Source organism: Danio rerio, chromosome 24 (genome assembly GCF_049306965.1).
Source record: "Danio rerio strain Tuebingen ecotype United States chromosome 24, GRCz12tu, whole genome shotgun sequence".
NCBI classification, from domain to species: Eukaryota; Metazoa; Chordata; class Actinopteri; order Cypriniformes; family Danionidae; genus Danio; species Danio rerio.
In genome coordinates this window covers 9,988,707-10,010,000 of record NC_133199.1, presented here as the reverse complement: position 1 = coordinate 10,010,000, position 21,294 = coordinate 9,988,707, and the positions used below count along the sequence as shown (strand labels likewise).

General features: G+C 37.3%; 1 protein-coding gene across 4 annotated transcripts in view; it reads right to left on the bottom strand.

The window, feature by feature from the left end:
* The window catches only part of nphp3 (nephronophthisis 3), a 55,782-nt gene that overhangs the window by 11,223 nt on the left and 23,265 nt on the right, over window positions 1-21,294 (bottom strand). For all 4 annotated transcript variants that reach the window (XM_073940468.1, XM_009297293.5, NM_001202441.1 and 1 more), the window contains 10 exons: window positions 16,041-16,184; window positions 14,041-14,138; window positions 13,839-13,941; window positions 12,814-12,896; window positions 7,266-7,404; window positions 7,018-7,182; window positions 6,754-6,848; window positions 4,820-4,942; window positions 4,548-4,737; window positions 3,207-3,448 (listed from right to left, as the gene is read on the bottom strand). In XM_073940468.1, the coding sequence (XP_073796569.1) occupies window positions 3,207-3,448; window positions 4,548-4,737; window positions 4,820-4,942; window positions 6,754-6,848; window positions 7,018-7,182; window positions 7,266-7,404; window positions 12,814-12,896; window positions 13,839-13,941; window positions 14,041-14,138; window positions 16,041-16,184 (1,382 nt within the window). The remainder of the gene's footprint in view (window positions 1-3,206; window positions 3,449-4,547; window positions 4,738-4,819; window positions 4,943-6,753; window positions 6,849-7,017; window positions 7,183-7,265; window positions 7,405-12,813; window positions 12,897-13,838; window positions 13,942-14,040; window positions 14,139-16,040; window positions 16,185-21,294) is intronic.

The window sequence follows — 21,294 nt, the reverse complement described above, 5'->3', positions numbered from 1 at the left end:
GAATTATACCAGCTCTATAACAATGTAAGTAACACTTTACAATAAAATCCCATTTGTTAACAAGAAATATTTAGTAGTAAAGTATTATGAAAATAACATTGTCATATTCGTTTGAACATTCACTAATACATTATCAGTAAATAGTTCTATTTTGTTTATCCACTATTGTTAACAAATGATCTACTGTTGAGGTAAACAATGGGACCAACAACACAATTCATATGTAAACTATAGATTACAAAACATGATACAGTATAAAAAGAGTCTAAAGGGATCTTTTCCAAACCCTAGAGAACTGCCTACTTACAATAGGGAGGACATTTTACTTAAGCCAGGGGTGTCCAAACTTGGTCATGGAGCACCAGTGTCCTGCAAAGTTTAGTTTCAACCCCAATTAAACACACCTGAACCAGCTAATCAAGCTCTTTCGAGGTTTACTAGAAACTTCCAGGCAGGTGTGTTGAAGGAAGTTGAAACTAAACGATGCAGGACATCGGCCCTCCAGGACTGAGTCTGGACATCCTGACTTAAGCAAAGGTAGAAAAAATGATCTGCTCAATTTAGTTAAAGCTGAAGACCGCATCATATGCCCAATGTTAATTAAGGCAATCCTGAAATGGACTGCAAGAATAATGTAAATTATTCAAACATATATTTGCTATATTGAACTTTATATTTGATATTGATCAAACGTATATTTGATATCATTCAATTATATCAAACCATTCAAAGGTTTAAGGTAAAAATAATAGTTATATTTGGTAAAGATGTAAACTGATCAGGTGTGATAATAAAGACATTTGTAATGTCGATTTCTATTTTAAATAAATGTTTTTGTAGATATTCTGTGAATCAGTATCTGGAAAAAAAATCACAATCAGCCCTTTTTCATACACATTAAGGTGTGGGGTTTGACTGTTTTGGATGATTGTCAAGTTCTGTTGCAATATCATAAATATATATGCATCATAAAATCTTTAGTTTTGTAACTTTTAGTTTGGTCTTATCCAACCAACCCAGATCAAAACAACCATTAGAAACGAATTACAGAACTCCTTAGAGTCCTATCGAATGTGCTTATCAATTTGGAATATGCAAGGAGCACCACACTGCATTCTTGTTGACTTTGGTAAAAGAGCAGTGTGCCATGCTGTGCTTTATGTTGCTAGGCAAACAATGTATCAACAGTCTTTGTGCTGGAGCCCATGACATTGGGTGAATTTTCTGCACAGAATTGACTTTAGCATCTGCAAGAGCTCTGAGCACTCCCAACTAAAATGTAATAAAACACCCAAAGTTAAAACACCCGCTGTCAAAAGAAAACCATTTTAAAAAGGCTCCTTTCGTGCTCGACGTTATTGGAGCCTCATGCTGTGTTCACACCGGATGAGGATGAAGCATCAAGCGTGAGTGATTTACATATTAAATCAATGCAAAGACACGAATAGACATCCTGCGGTGTAATTCATGCGAACGAGGTGGCACGAATGATGCGATTTGAGCTTAACAAGTATTTTGCGCGAATCGCACGAGTTGGAAAATCTAAACATCAGCGGACATTCGCACTGCATTCATGAGTTTGCTCTTGTAGGGAAGTGATTATGACGTAGTGCCTGTTGTTGGTGTCCCGAGATGAAATCCTCTTGCCGACACCGGACAACAGTTCATCAAACTGCACAGCTGAATGCTTTCATCATCCAGGTATAGTTTCTGGAGGAGTTAATGAACACACAGAGCTGGGTGCACATCTGAAAGGATCTAGTGGCGCCGAACGAATCTACGCTGTTTTTCAGCATTCCTAAAGCACATAAAGCACAGCTACTAGGGCTGTGCAATTAATCGAAAATCCGATTTCGATTTTGGCTTTTAACGATTATGAAAAACCATTAATCGAGATAAACGATTATTCCATCACGTACCGCCCCCTTTCCAGTTGTACACGTGTGAAAACTCTTTGCCTCTGCGTGAAAATTACGAAAGGCGCATGTGCTGTAATGTAACTTTTGCAGCACGGGATGCGCATCATTTATAATTTTAAAAGCGCAAAAGAGCACGTACTGTTGTGCGTGTGCGCGCCGTGCTTAGCCTCTGACAGGTAGCGTGTGTGTGTGTTTGCGCGCGCGCCGCGCTTAGCCTCGGACAGCACACACACATCTAACGCGATCTTAATGTGAGCGCTTTAATGGTCAAATACATGCACATTTGTGTCAGAGCGCGGTGTTTAGTGATTATTAATATTAACCCTCATTTGTGTAATAAACTAACAAGTTGAGAATCAAAAGACACGTGAAATAGAAACCATATCACAGTCGCACTATTCTTAAAGTGACAGCGTGCGGTAATCCTGCTGCTGCCGACTGTTATTATTATTAATCAATAATAAACTAAAAAATACAGTGAAGATGCTTAAAGCACAGTTTAAACACAATAGATTTAATAACTCATTTCTAATCACTCATTTCTTTTATCTTTGCTATGATAACAGTACATAACATTTTACTAGATGTTTTTCAAGGTACTAGTATTCAGCTTAAAGTGACATTCAAAGGCTTAATTAGGGTAAATAAGACAAGTCATTGTATATCAGTAATTTCTTCTGCAGACAATCAAACATATGTATTGCTTAAAGGGGCTAATAATATCGAGCTATTAAAATAGATTTCAAAATATTCAAACCTGCTTTTATTCTAGCTAAAACAAAACAAATAAGCCTTTCTCCAGAAGAAAAAAATATTATAGGAAATACTGTAAAAAAAAATCCCTCTGTTAAACATCATTTGGGAAATATTCATATACAAAAATAAATTCACTGGAGGACGAATATTTTTGACTTCAGCTGATAATCGTTTTGAATAATCGTGATTACAAATATGACCAAAATAATCGTGATTATGATTTTTCCCATAATCGAGCAGCCCTAACAGCTACTATCTTAATAAAGCCCCACCCATGACGCGAATCCTCATCTATAAGTGAATTTGACGCATGAATGAAGCGAGTAAACCCAAAATGTTCATGCCTCTATTTACGTGCAAATAGAGAATCAATTTATCTGTGCATGCTGCGTCTGGTGTGAACGCAGCATCATTGTGGTTAGGATGCTGCCTTAGAAGAAGCTCCCTACATAGAAAACAAGGCATCTCACTAGGATCTAAACCAAAAGACTCAGCATACCAGAATATGAATTGAAGAAAAACATGCTGTACTTGTTTTGTTTCTGGTAGAGCAGTGAAAGCGAGTCTAGTTCTCTTGCGACGGTGCTGTGTTCAGGGCCATAAGCGTTTTCACAAATCTCCATAGCTTGTTTGTACAACTGCTCTGCGTTTCCAAATTTCCTCCAATGAACGTACACCCCCGCCAGCTGGTGCAGGGACTGAGCCACACTTGGGTGGTCGGGGTCCAGAGCAGTCTCACGGATCTCCAAGGAGCGCTGCAAGGGGGCCACAGCCTTGAAACAACACAATCGCAACAATTAGAAAAGCTTTTAAATTGAATACAGACATATTTAAATGGAATACACAATTCAAAGAGAAATCACAGAAAACAGAGCATCACAGTGGCGAGCCAACCACCTTACAGCAAGAAAGTCACTGGTTCGAGAGTCGGCTGGGTCAGTTGGCATATCTGTGTGGAGTTTGCATGTTCTCCCTGCGTTCGCGTGGGTTTCCTCCGGGTGCTCCGGTTTCCCCCACAGTCCAAAGACATGCGGTACAGGTGCATTGGGTAAGCTAGATTGTCCTTAGTGTATGGATGTTTCTCAGATATGGGTTGCAGCTGGAAGGGCATCCGCTGCGTAAAACACATGCTGGAAGAGTTGGTGGTTCATTCTGCTGTGGCGACCCCAGATTAATAAAGGGACTAAGCCGACAAGAAAATGTATTTGATTTTTTTGGAAATAAAAACCACCTCAAGTAAATTTGTATTATTATGGTAGGCCCTTATTTTGGTAAGCTGTTGGTCACATTTCTTGGCAGTGCCCACATACATTGAAAAAGCTTTCATGAATGAAATGCACTGAAATGTGCTGTGTTTTCCACCAAGGGAACCCAGGGGGATGAAATATAAATGGGGTACACTGGCAGTGTGTGAGGTTACACGAACCAAAACACGGAACGCACATTTTCAAACAGGAATACCTGACTTCATCTTTGAGTTTCAGATGAACATGAATGCTCACTTAACATGTTTTCTAAATATCTACAAACATTATGATATGTTTATGCTTTAGAGCAGGGGTGGCCAACCCTGTGTCTGGAGAGCCACCTTCCTGCAGATTTCAGTTGCAACCCATATTAAACACACCTGCCTGTAATTATCACGTGGTGTTCAGGTCCTAATTAATTGGTTCAGGTGTGTTTGATATGGGTAGCAGCTGAAATCTGCAGGAAGGTGGCTCTCCAGGAACAGGGTTGGCCACTCCTGCTTTAGAGGAATCTAAAACGTACATAAACCATCTTTAATCACTTTTTAACCAACATCTTGTAGCTAAATAGGCAATTGAATGAAAACATTTGGCAGATGTTCATTGGTCTTTCAGTGTGTATCACCTGACTGAGCAATCCCAGATCTTTAAGGAATCGTCCCAGTGTTTCGTATAGGTTGGCCAGCCGGCTCATGCTCTGCTCACTCTCACAGGTCTTCTCAAACTCTTTCAATGCGTCGAAATACTCCGTCGCCATCGAACACTTATCCTTACCCACAAACTGCCAGTATGCAAGAAGCTCTGAAAAATGACCCCTAAGAACACAATTTAAGAACCCATTTTAAGACATATTTACAAACAGTGGAGAAAATAGAGAGGGGGAACATGAGAATGTACCTCTTGTAGAGGTTTTGGGACACAAACAGGTTAAGCAGACTCATCTGAAGTTTACTTCGGTCTTCCTGCTGCTGCAGTAACCATGGTAACTCATCAGCCACTCTCCAGGTAACTCGGTCTTGCCTGAATTAACAAAATGATCCAACATGGCAGCAATTTATGATTTTGGACAACGTCGGTTTTTTGATCAGCACAAAAGGACAAAAGAAAGAAAACTAGAGAGAACTACGGTGGCCAAGAGAGCTTAATGTGCTGCAGTTTAAGAAAACACTTGCAATTAAAAAAAGCCAGCAAATTGAGAAAAGATCTGTTTGATGAAATTTGTTAAAATTCTCACAACACAAACACATTTAAAAAAAACGCACTGTATTTTCTTACAATGCAAACAAATAAATAAAACGTGCTGTATTTTTTCACAACACAAACAATTTAGGAAAACGCGCTGCATTTTCTCGCAACCCTTTCAAAAAGCACGGAACACAACAGAAATGTTTCAAAAGAACCATAAAACATGACAGACCTGGCTATTTAGGTTATGTTTTTTAGGCCATACAAAAGACAAGGGAATCGGGTCCGTTCTTGGTATGTGGATTACTCAATTAGCTGGATTTGGATTTTGACGATTTGACACGATCCATTATCGTTTCGTTCTTCAATACTCATCTGAGACTTGTTGTCATAGTAACAGTTCTGGTAGCTCAAGTTTGCGTAGGAGCAGGTTAATTTCATATAAACATGATTAGATTGAGTCAGTTCAAGCAAAGATAATACTGACAGTATGTACCGATTGCTGATCATTTCTTACTGTAGTTGCATACATATGGGAAACTAGGAAATATATATATATATATATATAACTGTGTGAGCCTTGATTTATTTTTCTGCTGCTACACGAGTCAGCTGAGCTATCCTATTTTTTTTTTCAACTCAACGCATAACATGACTTCTTTCACATATATCCAGAATATGCAGGTGTGAGTTATATGAATCATCCACATATCTTTTGTGACTTTATTATTTGAGATGTAAAATGCATGGAAAAGCTGCCTAAAGAGAATCAATGCAAAGTCACTCATAGAGAGACACGAATGCCCTGGTGGAGTGTGTGTGTTTTTACAGCAGTTTGACTGATAAATATGAATTTGTATTTAAATCGTTTGCGGTGCAAAACAGCATTTCCCATTGTTTACATCGTTGCTACAGCATACCGTTAACGCTAGACACTGTACATGTCATGATCAATTTTTAAACAAATAAAAACACTTATAGGTTGTAGTTTACAGCTTCTGCTTTGAGGAGATTTTAACCGAATCCAGCACTGAACTAGGAGAGATTCTGGAGCTGTGTTTTGTCAAATCATGCTTGCAATGTGTTTTACAATTCTCTGGAACATAATTAATATTGAACTGTAAACACTTCTGTCTATGTGTCGTGTACTTTGGAAGCCCAAATACAGAAACAGACGAAGCTCTGTGGAAACAGCGGCGTTTGGACGCATTTTAGCTTTCTCTGCTTTACATTACAGCGCCTCTGGCCACAGCCCTTAGCAGCGCAGTGTATGTGCGCGGTAAAAGTACCTTTGTGTTCTCACAAGGGCCTGAAGTATTTTTTGTAGTCCCCAAAATTCGTTCATTATAGGCTTTGCTAAGCTAACTCTGTAAAAACCAAGGTCTCCCTTTGCATTGAACCTTGAGCTTTTTACAATCAGAGATGTTGTTTATGTTCACACAGCTACATTACACACCAACTAAAGTTTAAAATATGATATCGTAGTGGACCACCCCTTTAAGTAAAATTAACAGAATGTCCAAAGGGGAGCAACAAAATAAAGAGTAACCTTTTACATGCAATGCTTCTCAGTTGAGTAAATAGGCAAACACATTTAAATGCTGCACATCCAAATTCCTTTAATATGTGTAAATACATGTTCTTACTCCAACTGCTGGCTGAAGAAGCGAATACATTTCTCTCTGTAGGATCCACGGCATTTGTCACCATCCAGAAACTCTTGGTTGACCCCTTCACATGCCTGGAAAAATAACCCACACAAACCGGTTTCACTATAATTCACTTCAGTTTCAGTTATTTCTATAAATGAGATGTGAAAGCGAGTTTCTTAGCCAACAAAGATCAAAATACCAAAATAAATTTTACACACAGAGACCTTAAAGAATATTGACAAATATAGTCATGCGCACCTGTGAGTGCTGAAACCGTATAAGCCCACAGGCATAAGTAATAATGAGAAGCCTCTCCAGATTGTGTAGCATTGAGATGAGAGCAGGGAAAGTCAGGTCTGGGAACAGCTCCAAGACTTCTGATTCGCTGATGCCGTTGTGGCTGGCACAAACTAGGCACAATAACTGCATGATATACAAATGAATTAAGATCAAAAGTTAATGAAGTGACTTTTAAATGATACTCCACTTCAGAACAGACAGTTCACCTCTTTCATGATGTGTTTTTCCTGATCACTGTTTAGTGAGTCCAGTGCTACCTTCAGCCCAAGTCTGTAGAGTGATACTGTATCTTGACACATTACACACTGTTGTAGAGTTCTGTCCAATGTCCAAGAGGTACTGAAGCTAATAGTGGAAACATAAAAAAATATTGTCATACATAGATGCCACATACAGTATGCAACATGGCTCGCTCCAATCACTAATACAATGGAACAGTGATTTCTAGAATACTGCATCTTTACAACTAACATTATCAGCTTCTCTAAATTGGCTGCTCATCCATGAATGATGAAGGACAGGATAAAGTGGGGATTCTTAATGGGCATTGGGTATTTGGTTCAACACTGCAGCTGGAGTTTTTCATCAGTTCAGTGCAGAACAGGGTTAAGATCTGACATTTAAGAGAATTTCTCATGAGACATTTAAGAAAACCTCTCATGAGCAAAAAGAATGAAAAAGCTAAACTAACTTTTGTGGAAGAGCATGTTGTGTCCATAGTTCACCTCCCAACAAACCTTTTTTTTTTTGTTTAATATATGTCCAATAGACATGTAAACGTAGACATCTTGGCTAAAACAAGGCTAAACTTGGGCTGTCAGTGAAAATCTAATAATATCTAAGAATAGCCCAAAACTAGACTAGTCATCAAATAGACAGGCCTGTTCCTAGATGTCTATTAGATTTTCACTGACAGCCCAAATTTAGCCTTGTTTTAGCCAAGACGGCTCTGTTTACATGTCTATTAGTCATCTATTAGACATCTTTTAAAAACAAAAACATTATGTTCTTTAAGTTGGACAAAGACTGAACCTAATCTTTCTAAAGTATAACATCAGGAATATTAGACCTTTCCTATCAAAACATGCTGCTTAACTGCTTGTCCAAGCTCTTGTTCTGTTCAGACTATTGCAATTAGCAATACTCTCTTTGCTGGCTTTCCAATCAACTCAATCAAGCCTCTTCAACTGATTCAGAATGCAGCAGCAAGAGTGATCTTCGATGAACACAAAATAGTACGTCACACCTTTATTCATCAGCCAACACTGCCAATCGCTGCTTGCATCAAATTCAAGGAGCTGTTATTCACCTACAAAAAAACTGCTGGCTTTGCACCCTTAAGCAAACTACTTAAGGCTTAAATGCTTACCAGGAACATACACTCTGTTACTGAATGTCACTTTGTGTAGTAGACCACCAACTACTCTAAATAAATTTCACGCAGTGGATGCCCTTCCAGCCGCAACCCAGTACTGGGAAACACACTTTTCAGTGCCCTTCCAGCCGCAACCCAGTACTGGGAAATTCAAGAAGCTGTTACTCACCTACAAAACAACTACTGGCTCTACAGCCTTCTACTTGAGCCCACTACTTCAGGCTTACATGCTCACCAGGAACCTGCACTCTGTTACTAAATGTCACTTTGTGATTCCATCCCTAAAGAGGCACAAAATTAAATCGTAAGGACCTTCAATTCTAATGTTACTTCCTGGTGAAATGACTTGCCAAACTCTATGCGAACTGAGAATCTGACTATTTTAAGAAAAATCTGAATACTCATCTCTTTCATAAATACCTAATAGTTAATTTATCTAACAATAGCAATCCCTATTTATACAAAACACTTATATTTTTATATTTTATATTTATATATATATTTTTTAATAAACAGTCCATGTTTCTTGGGAAAAATTGTGCAATTCTAAGTGTGCTCCATGCTTGTGAGTTGACAAACCACCTGTATGAAACACTCTTTCCCCTCCAAATAAATCAATTAGACAATCAATCAATCAATTAATCAATCAATCAATAACGCTAAACCAAATTAAACTTGTCATTAAATGTACAGTGCCTATAGAACATCATCAAACCCCTTTGAAATAATTACTATTTTAATTAAAATAGTACTTTATTAATTTATCATACAGAATGAAATTAAATCACGTTCCAAATAACTTTTCCAGCATTTGAAGAGTTTTTGTAGGCTTATCCTAACCTGTTCCTTTCTACAACCTTATCCCGAAGGTCTCTTCAAAAGCAAGGTGTCAGTAAAGGTATAGATTTTCACAGGGTATGATAATGTCTTATAGGCACTGTACTCTCTGGTGATTGAAAGTGCTTCTTTTATCAAGTTTTGTAAGACACATGGGTTAATAGTGTCTGCAAAATTAATAAATGTAAATGTGTAAAGCAGTCATTAAAAGGTGGAGGAGAAAACGTCATGGTCTGGGGGATGTTTTCTTGTCTTATACAGCTAAATGTCAGGGTCAGTATGAATGTTTATCAGAAGCTACTTTGCAATATGTGGTTCTTTCCCTCGTTGCCCAATCAGCCAGCAGTTTTCATGCATGACAATGCTGTCACACAGCAAAATGACTAAAGAAAAAAGTTCTTTGAAGCTGAAAACAGTGAAATAATGAAAGGACAAGCCCAAAGTCTTGATCACTGGCAACAGAGTTATGGCTTTTGATCTTTAGTCACTGAAGAGATTGAGGAAAAGATTATCAAGACCACAGCAGAGCAGTGTGAGAGAATACTGATGTCCTGTGGTCAAAGATCTGAAGTCAGACAAAGCAATGGCCTGTACACTTCCTAGTAAACTATGACTGATGTAACCATCAGATATTTTACTTGCAATATGCCTCTCATGTGGAGAATGAAGTCATGCATTGCTCAGGTCTGATTTTTTCCCCAGACTTCAACAAATCTATCAGTCTTTCAAATCTAATCTTTATTTTGTATTTCCTATTAGATTCAAGTCAGGTGATTGGCTGGGCTATTCGACAGCACGATTTTATCTTTCTGTAACCATTTGAGAGTTTTCTCGGCTGTGTTTTGGGTCATAGTCTTGCTGAAATGTCCACCATGGTTTTATCTTCATCATCCTGATAATGTAGATGTAAATTAATATCACCTGCTTTAGTCCAACAATGAGGAAGGGCAGAGCGTTGCTGAATAACTACTCTGAGATTTCAGCTGCAGTCTGAGCTTTCACTGCCATTTTACACCTCCCTTTCGTCATGTGTTCAATACTTTTCAAGTTCAAGTTCAATTTATTTATATAGCACATTTCCAACTGCCATTTTCAATTTCTGCTTTACAGAGAAAAAAATAAACGATATGGGCATAAAAACAGTAACAGCAATAGGCACATAAAAGGAAAGAACATAGAGAGTGTAACAATAAAAAAAGAGCAAAAAAATTAAATAAAATTTTTGCCAAATTAAAAGATGCCACCACAGTTGACCACCCTAAACAAAATTAAGAACAGGATCTTTTGATTTTGATCCTCTTCGCCACTACCAACACCCCCCCCCCCCTCTCCCGAAGAGAAGGACTTATCCTTCAAAAGACCCAGATTTAGACTTAAAAATAAGCAGCAACAAAGCCTACTTTAGTTCTAATGGCAGGGTGTCCAGAGGCAAGGACCTGCTATGGCAAAAGCACGTTCGCCCCTACTTTTGAGGTGGGCCTTTGAAACTTTTAATAAAAACTGATCAGCGGAATGCAAGCATCTGGATGGAGTGTAAATAACTATTGAGGGCCCAGACCATGTAGGGTTTTAAACACAAAGAGAAGGATATTAAATTTGATTCTTTGTGTCACCGGTAACCAATGGAGGAGTGACATGGGCATATTTCGTTTTTTTTGTTAAAAATCTAGCTGCTGCATACTGTATTGCAGGCGACCAATCTGAGACTTAGGCAGCCCAAAATAGAGAGAGTTACAATAGTCCAACCGGGAGGTTATAAGCGCGTGTATGGCAATTTCTAGAGAGTGTGAAGGAAGAGAGGATTTCATTTTAGAGAGAAGGTGGAGTTGGTAGAAACTATTTCCAACCACTTTTGAGATATGTTTATCAAATTTTAAGTTCTGGTTTAATGTTATGCCCAGGTTTTGTACCTGGGGTGATCTGAACTCCTCCAAGTTGCGTAACCTGGGGCGTTTACAGCTTGACAAATTATTGGGCCTAAATATAACAACCTCTGTTTTCTCCTCATTTAGAAATAATAAGTACTCAGAAAGACATGCTTTTACCTCCTCCAGGCACAGTGACAATGAGTTCACAACAGAGGACTCATTTTGCTTTTTGAGTGAGAGATAGATTTGTGTATCGTCTGCATGAAGATGAAAGTGCAGGCCATATTTTCTGAAAATAGAACCTAGTGGGAGCACACAAAGAGAGAATAGTGAAGGTGCTAGAATCGAGCCCTGAAGAAGACCACATGTTAGCGGTGCCGTGGAGAAGGAATAGTTACCGATTTTGACAAAAAACTTCCTGTCGGAGATGTATGATTTAAACCATTTCAGCACTATACCCCCTCAGCCTAACCCAGGACTCTAGCCGAGATAATAACACAGAGTGGTCAATGATATCGAAGGCTGCAGATAAATCCAGCAAAATTAAGGCCACACAATTACCAGCATCAGTGCGGAGATAGATGTCATTCAAAACTCTTACTAGAGCGGATTCAGTGCTATGAGCCGGCCTAAAGCCAGATTGAAAAGCCTCAGCCATACCATTCTGGGATCGAAATCTTTGTAATTGATTAAGTACAATTTTTTTTCTACAATTTTTGAAATGAAGGGTAAGGCGGAAATGGGGCTAAAGTTTTTGAGATTAGATGGATTCAGTGAGGCCTTCTTGCGCTAAGGTGTGACTTTTCCCTGCGTCATTTCATTTTATGACACATAACTTCATTTGTAAACAAATCAATATTGTTTACTTTGCATGTATAGATTTCTTTGGTTGTTACCAACATCTGGTGAAAATTTCAAGTCAGCAGCACCTTTGGAAACAAGTTTTCTGAGAAAAATAATGAAGTGTTGAATACTTATTTCCCCCACGGTACGTGCATACATGCACAATATATGTTAATTTAATTTATTTTAACTTAACCACATTTATGAATACACAAATAGCACACTCAAATATTGTACATAGTAAAAAAAACAAAAAACAAAACAAAAACAAAAACAAATTGATGGATGTAAATTTCATTCACTCATTGATTTTCTTTTCGGTTTAGTCGCTTTATTAATCTGCGGTCGCCACAGCGGAATGAACCGCCAACTCATCCAGCATATGTTTTACGCAGTGGATGCCCTTCCAGCTGCAACCCATCTCTGGTAAACATCCATACACACTCATACACTACAGACAATTTAACTTACCGAATTCACCTGTACCACATGTTTTTTGACTGTGGGGGAAACTGGAGCACCTGTAGGAAAACCACGCAAATATGGGGAGAACAAACAAGCTCCACACAAAAACGGCAACTGACCCAGCCGAGACTCGAACCAGCGACCTTCTTGCTGTGAGGCAACAGCACTACATACTGCGCCACCGCGTCACCAGTTGTAAATATCCTCTTGTCTAAATTATTACATTTTATTAATTAAAAGCATATAGAAAGATTTAAAATGACAGTATTATAGGTATATTGAGGCTGCCATGTGATTCTTAAAGGAGTTGTTTGATGTGATATATTCTTTTTCTAAATATAGTCACTCGCTCGCAAATCTACTTACTGTGTAATGAGTCTGGCCAGTAGTGAGACATAGAGTGCGTTGCATGTTGCTGCTGAACGACAGTGTTTCTCCAGCTTCTTCTCCTGTTTGACAGATGCTCAGTCTCATTTGATACACAGATATAAACACAAATGAACACAGACTTGTACTCCCACACCACTTTTTTAGGTACACTTGTCCAACTTATTGTTAATGTAAATTTCTGATCAGCCAATCACATGTCTGCAACTCAGTGCATTTAGGCATATAGATATGATCAAGGTGATCTGCTGCAGTCCAAACAGAGCATCAGAATTGGGAAGAAAGGTGATTTAAGTGATTTTGAACATGGCATGGTTGTTGGTGCTAGATGGGCTGGTCTGAGTATTTCAGAAACTGCTGGTCTACAAGGATTTTCACGCACAACCATCTCTAGAGTTTACAGAGAATAGTCGGAAAAAGAGAAAATATCCAGTGAGCGGCAGTTCTGTGGGCGCAAATGTCTTGTTGATGCCAGAGATCAGAGGAGAATGGCCAGACTGGTTCAAGAATTTGGCGTCAACAACATGAAAGCATGGATCCATTGTTGTACTTACATGTATGGTTTATGCTGGTGGTGGTGGTGTAATGGTGTAGGGGATAATTTCTTGGCACACTTTGGGCCCATTACCTTCTTATGGCTACTTCCTGCAGAATAACACGCCATATTATAAAGTGTGGATCATCTCAGACTGGTTTCTTGAACAAGACATTGAGTTCAGTATACTCAAATGGCCTCCAGTCACCAGATCTCAATCCAATAGAGCACCTTTGAGATGTGGTGGAACGGGAGATTCGCATCATGGATGTAAAGCCAACAAATCTGCAGTAACTGTGACCCTATAATATCAATATGGACCAAAATCTGTGAGGAATATTTCCAGTACCTTGTTGAAATTGAATCTTTTCCAACAAGGTACAGTAGTTCTGAAGGCAAAAGGGTGTCCAACCCAGTACTAGTAAGGTGTACCTAATAAAGTGGCCGATGAGTGTATATTAAAGTTTACCTGATCTTTACTGAGTTTGATATCCACGCTCACACACTCCGTGCTGATGACACTCTTTACCTCTCTGGGATTGAGTGGATCTAGGTGCAGTGTGGGCCACAATCTAAAAAAAGTTTTGTTGGTGAATGCTTGCTTGTGATTTTTAATATAATGTAATATTTATTTGAAAATAATATACTATGTGTATTTGTAAACCACAAACCTCCATGCTTGTGGGCAGGTCTCCACATTAACCGACACCAGCACTCGCACATTAGCAGGAAGCGGATCAATCAACCATTTCATGTGGCGCTCAGCATTCTGGGAAATAAAAGATTATCTTAAACATGAAGAGGATTACAAGGGGGAAATTTGGGACGATAGCAAAAGATGATGATTGTTTTCATGGTTTAGTTAACAACCTATGTATGACTAAAAATAAAATAATTCTATACTATTATTATTTTTTTTAAATATATGTAACATAAAACACTACAAATGACATTAAAAATTGAATGCTGTTGCAAATGTGGCCGATTAGACACATATTATTTTGCTTTATTCAACAAATAATACACTGTCAACCTCTCCTACCCAGAAAAGACCGAATGGTCAGTGTGTAATACGATTCCAAAGGTTATTACGACACCAAAAGAATGGGTGCTTGGAAATGGACAGAAACATGGTCATGCTTCTATACACTCCTATTCAACTTGCTTAAGACTTCATGTAACCCTTTATTCCCTCTTTATGTGTAATTAAGTGTTTTGCAACAAGTCTCTTGCTCGTATTTATATTATGGTTGTTTTAATACTCCTGGAATCAATGTTAAACTCTACCACAGCTAAACAAAATCCATGAATGGTTCATGTTTGATGTCCCTGTGAAGCTAATTTGGTGTACTGAACGACTGTTTACATTTTAGCAACATATTAACATTTAAAGAAACTTTAAACATTTTTGCATCAGCATTTACCCAGAATGTATATGCAAATCACCAAGCTTTACAACAAAGGACTTTAAAATGTGCCTTGGAAAGGTAACTTTCTCATTGCTCAACTCAACTCGCGAGAGTGGTACAAAATAATCCTTATAAAATCTGGTGACTAGAAGAACAAGCACAGAGGAAAAGGAGTGACCTCAAGAGAGAGAGAGCTGTTCTGTTCCAGCTCAGGACAGCTTTTCTTTAGGTCCAGGGAGCAGACGTGGACCCTGGCAATAAATAACATAGCAGCACAAATGTTCCCATCTACATTACTTTTCTTTCTTAATCGTTGAGAGTCTAATTAAGTTTAGTGCGCTGCGGAACCAGAAGTCAACACGACTAGTCGTTTTGCTGCCTCAAACTTGAAACGACAGACTACACCCCACTCCAAGCCTTACAGAACAAACAGTCGACCACTGGCTAACCATGTGGGAACCCAGCTCAACAGAGATCATGTTCACATCACACAGTAAACACAAGTGGCGCCTCGAGATTACCACTGAACTGGTGTCATTAAATGTAACCATAAAGAAACCACATAAGGGTTAAATTGATTATTTTTGGTTCGCATGGTTTGGTCTTACAAAATCTGAGGTTTTTACATCATTACACACTCTCAAACTCTTATTTTTCTTCCTTTACTTCTTAAAATGTGTGTTTGTGTTAGTTTCTGTTAAGATTAGTCAATAAAGTTTCATTTTGTGTAAAGAAAGACGCCTGTGCATGTTTATGCATCTAATGCCTTACTTCGATCTTGCTACCCTGCTTAAACATAAATGGGTTTTTATTTTTGATAGCAATAGCGATAGTTGAAGTCAACTGTTTGTTCGAATGATTGCTGGACAATTTGTTTGTTCCGATTTAAAGAATCCATTCTTTTGAAGCCCACTTCAAATTAATCTTTGATCTTTCACTTAGAGCTAATTTGCTACAATGCTAAAGCGAAATGCAATGCTCCTAAGTGAAATTTAGATCAAGCCAAAATAGTCCAATTCTAAAACAGGGTAAAATTTGTGTAATTTCATTCATCTCAATTAAAACTGTTTTAAGAGAATATTTATAAAATGATCGCTGACATTTTAGAATTATGCAATCAATTACAGACAAAATGTCAAGTGATTTACTATGACGCACACATGTGGGAGTTTAGTGTTGTCTTCAACAGCAGAGATCTCTAAACCCGACCACAAACAAACACACCACAACTCAACGAGGAAGGTCATTTGAGGAAATGTTACCTGTATTTGGTCAATGGAATCAATGATGATTATGATGTTTCCATGGTGACGTGCAGACAGTCGCTCTAGCCAGCGTGGGAACTCTTCGAGGATCTTCGAAGGGTCCATTGAAAGGCCGGAAATAGACCAGAAATGCTGGAGGAGCTACACAGAATGAATGTATAAATGCGATTTGTTTTTAGATATTTACAACACTTTATTTCACTTTAAAAGTACAAATTCTTACTATTATTAACCATTAACTATGACTTATGCCTTAAGAAACTCCTAATTTGCTTCTTTTTAATAATTATAAGGGCAATAGTTTGGTTTAGGGTAGGATTCGGGATGTAGAATAAGAACCTACAGAATATGTACTTTATAAGAACTAATAAACAGCCATATCTTAATAATAGGCAGGTCATAAGCCACTAATTAATAGTAAAAATTGGTAAATAAACTAAAGTGTCACCAAAACAATGTCACATTCACATTTTGCTCAAAAACCAAGAACTTTTCAGTACTCAATCTCCACTGAACAAATCAAAATACCCTTATTAGACAGCAGGTATCCTCTTGCTGTGTCTAATTATGATACCCTGGGTTTAAAAGAGTTACATGTGTCCTCAATCCTTAATGCTATCCACATACTCAGATTTTGAAGAGTTACCATTATTTAAATGTTTAAAGGTATGTGCAGGCTATGACTTTTTACCTAAAGTCCAGGATGTCTAATATTAATCATCAGATCAACACTATTCATGTACAGTGCAAGGGTATGATTAAATTTTATTTACATGCAACTAATTTAATATAGAGAGGCACTAAAAGGCGCAAGGTAGCTGGTGATTAAATAACTTTAGGTGACACTAGCAGACTTAGATGCCAGAGATAAGATAATGCCAAGCATAGAGGACTTCTGGAGGTCTCCATAATCCTGGACCAGGCTGTATCCTGAGAAAAATGGTCATGAAGGAGTGGAGAGTACTAGATTGATTTCTGAAAGACCCCAGTGACAGACGAGTCTCCATATTGATCCCATGGGGCAGCCTGTACACCACTGGTGACCTTCACACACCTGCAGCTTCTCCACGATGAACGTTCAGCATCTAGACTGCAGATCTGCACAAGAAGTTTGTCCCAAAGAGAAATGATCGTGCCCAACTGAGCCTGGTTTCTCTTAAGGTTTTTCTTACACTTTCGTTAATTGGTGAAGTTTGTTCCTCGCCACTAGCTTGCTTAGTTGGACTGTCATCAGTGAAAATTAAACCACACTGAACTGAACTTCAACTCTGAAAAGTGGACTGACACTTTCACTTTACTAGAACTTCTATGTTAAGCTGGTTTGACACAATCTACATTGTAAAAGAGCTATAGAAATAAACATGAATTGAATTGAACTTAAAGTTAACATTTGATGCCCATTTAGACAAGTTGATATAATTTTTTAGGGAGTTGATAAAAAAAAAATCCATAATAGGCAAATAGAGTAAAAAGGGTGTTCATTTATATTTAAACTGTCAAAAACATGTCAGTTCACATTGACTCATTTTGATTCATTTCTCTCTGAGGCAATTTTTTCCACCTCAAGAATGGATTGCTACCTCCATTCCTGTGGTTGTAAAAACAATGCACCACAAACACACACACTGCTCAACTGAGCTTTGAGCTTCTGCTGACTCTTGTCTGTATTACTGTATTACTGAATCACCTCTGGCACATATAATTGCATAAAATTTCCCACTGCTTGACATTGCAGCCCGCTATTACCGATACAATTTTTTTATCAAACGAACATATACATAAATATAAAAAGTAACAATGCTGGTTAAATGCTCAGCTGCACAGTCAGTGCTGGCAAGTGTGAAAACCACAGCTCACACTGATGAACACAGCTTTGCACATGAGAAATGAAGACGGATTTTTGCTAACAATAACCAAAAAGGAGTTAGATATAAAAATTACTTGCATATTTTAGTCAAATTGTAGGTACAGCATACACTAACTGACAAAAGTCTTGTCGCCTATCCAGTTTTAGAGACAACAAAGAATAACTTGATTTCTAGTTGATCATTTGGTATCAGAAGTCAATGGGGCGATGCAGTGGCGCAGTAGGTAGTGCTGTCGCCTCACAGCAAGAAGGTTGCTGGTTCGAGCCTCAGCTTAGTAGGCGTTTCTGTGTGGAGTTTGCATGTTCTCCCTGCGTTCGCGTGGGTTTCCTCCGGGTGCTCCGGTTTCCCCCACAGTCTTATTGATTAACCTTTTAATAAAGTCATCTGGAATGGCAAAAAAAGCATTCTTGCAGGACTAACAGAGTTCATCAAGAATATTTGGATTCATTTTAAATGCCTCCTCCTACATCTTATTCCAGACATGCTTAATAATGTTCATTTCTGGGGACTGAGCTGGCCAATCTTGGAGCACCTTGACCTCCTTTGCTTTGAGGAACTTTATTGTGGAGGCTGAAGGAGCGCTATCCTGCTGAATAATTTGCCCTCCCCTGTGTTTTGTGATGTAATGGCACATGTCTTGATACCTCAGGTTGTTGATGTTACTATCCACTCTGCAGATATTTCACACTCCCCATACTGAATGTAACCCCAAACCATGATTTTTCCTTCACCAAACTTGACTGATTTCTATGAGGGTTCCAATGAGTCTTCTGTGATGATTGGGTTGCAGTTCAACAGATGATTCATGGGAAAACTACCTTCTGCCATGTTCCAAATGATCAACTAGAAGTCAAGTCATATTTTGTTGCTGTGACAGACGACAAGACTTTTATCAGGAATTGTAGAGCTGGACTATAATTCAACATCAATATATATCACAACAGATTTTTATTTATTTATTTTTTTAATAACATTGACATGATTTGACATTGAATGATGTTCATGGTCCAGCCATCAGAAAGAGCAGTGATGTAGAGCACATGCAGCATCAGTAATAATTACAGCTCTGAAAGTCCTCTGAAGCATTTGAAAGCTTTGTAAATCAGCTCATGCATCAGCATTCTATATGACTGTTCAGCTGATAAACATGACATTCAAATGCTAACATGTCTGTGAAGGCAATCAATGAAGTGATGATCATGACGTAGCAAATCACAGACAATTCTGTTGAGCATGTGAGCACAATGGCAATCAGTGGTGTTCAAGATTCCACTTAACAAAAAGGCAAGTGAGAAACGCTGTTATCTGTTATCTTTTTTTTGCAATTCGAATAATGATTAGAACTGAAGTCAGTATGATGTTTGCTCATTTGTTTATCCTGACTGCAAGTCTGTTTGTTAGTTTGGTCTAAAAGGTTAATTAACCTATTCTATAGTTTAAGGGTAAATATATTAATAAAGTCTGAAAATGTTAGGTTTATTTTATTTTTTATTTATTTGTCCGTATTAAAGTTGATACAAATAAAATGTGAACATTATTTTTTTTTGTATTGTTCTTTTAGTTCTAAAATATTTCATTGTGTTATAGGAGGAGATTTCATAGACTTGTACAGACACCCATAATGGAAAATAATGGCTTTTTAAATATTATAAAGATGTCGGAATTATATCATATTGACCAAAATATAATAATATAATAATATAATATAATATAATATAATATAATAATAATATAATATAATATAATATAATATAATATAATATAATATATTATATTATAATATAATATAAGACCCAGCCCTTGTACTGCTGCTTACTGACAACATTTTGCACAACAAGCAGGTTTTGCATGTTTCTGGAAAACGCCAGTAATAAAGGAACTAGTGTTCAGTGCCTCTGTTCTTTTACAGTTTAAGGACCCTAAGGGCCATGACACACTAAACCCACATCAAAGACCTGATGCTGATAAAATTAAAAAAATTCATCTCCTTGCGTGTTTCTGCACTTGCAAAAAAGTTTAAAAGAATTAGCACTTGAACACACTGCAAAGATTAGAGCCAACAGTGAGCTGTCCAAGTCTGCATAAGATGATATAACTGTCTATATAAGCATGTATTAATAGTATGCATTTATCATAGAAAAATGTAAATTAAAACTAAATGTACTATATGCAAAACATAAGCAAAGCAATACTTAATTACTGTTCTGACTGAATATACATAATGATGGCTTATGCTGTTATGAATAGCATTGAAATGCATTGAAAAGTATCACTTTATTTTTATGGTCTGTTTGTTGAATTTAAGTTACATTGCATCTACATGCCAACAAATTCTCATTAGATTATAAGTAGACTGGTTAGGGTTAGAATAAGTTGACATGTACTTGCAAAGTTTCTTATAGTCAGTCAAATGTCTGTTGAAGGAGCAGTGTCAACAGATATTAAGCAGAAAGTCTACTAATACTCAAGTGGACCATCAAGATACAGTGTTACCCAATGAAATTCTTAGGTAAGATGACAAATCTAGAAAAGCTTTCTTCACTTTTGCTTTCACTCTTACACACAGACTCTTAAACTGAACAGTCAATCAGAGTTCTCTCTCTTACTGATAGCATCGCAGATGCATGCAGATGGGATGACTAACTGTCAGCCTAAGAGGTATTGCTCAAAAGCGGAATCAAAAAAGACAGGATAACAGCAAAAGTGCAGCTTGACCTAGTTTAATCGAGTCTTCCTGGCTTAGACTGTTGCACATTTACTGATGATCCAGGATGAGAACGAGCAGCTTTGTCAAGCCTGATGTACAAGGCCAAATTATGAACACATTGGGACCTGAGGCTATAGCAAATCCAAGGGCCCCCGTTTTAATTTTTTATTTACCTCACAAAAGTATGTATGTGTATATATATATATATATATATATATATATATATATATATATATATATATATATATATATATATATATATATATATATATATATATAAAAGTATGTATATATATTTTTTTTTAATTGTTGTTGTTATTATTTTTATTATTATAAACAAATTACTAATTAGTATTATCATCTAATTTTATATAATTTCATTTATATTTGATTATTATATATTTTTTTCATATTTTATTAAAATAGGTCTGCAAGTATACAAAACTAAGTAATGACATAATATGAACTTTAAAGTTCAAACAGGCTGCAAAAATCAGCAAAACAAACAAACAAACAAAAAACATTTGCAATACTTCCTAAATTAGTGCTTTATAATAAATACTTTAAAAAGAGGTTTACCTTGAAAAAGGTTCTTTAGAACTTTAACTGACCATAAATCCCTAATAAAATAATACCTTTATTATCCATGCTTCAAATATCCAAAATAGCGGTCACA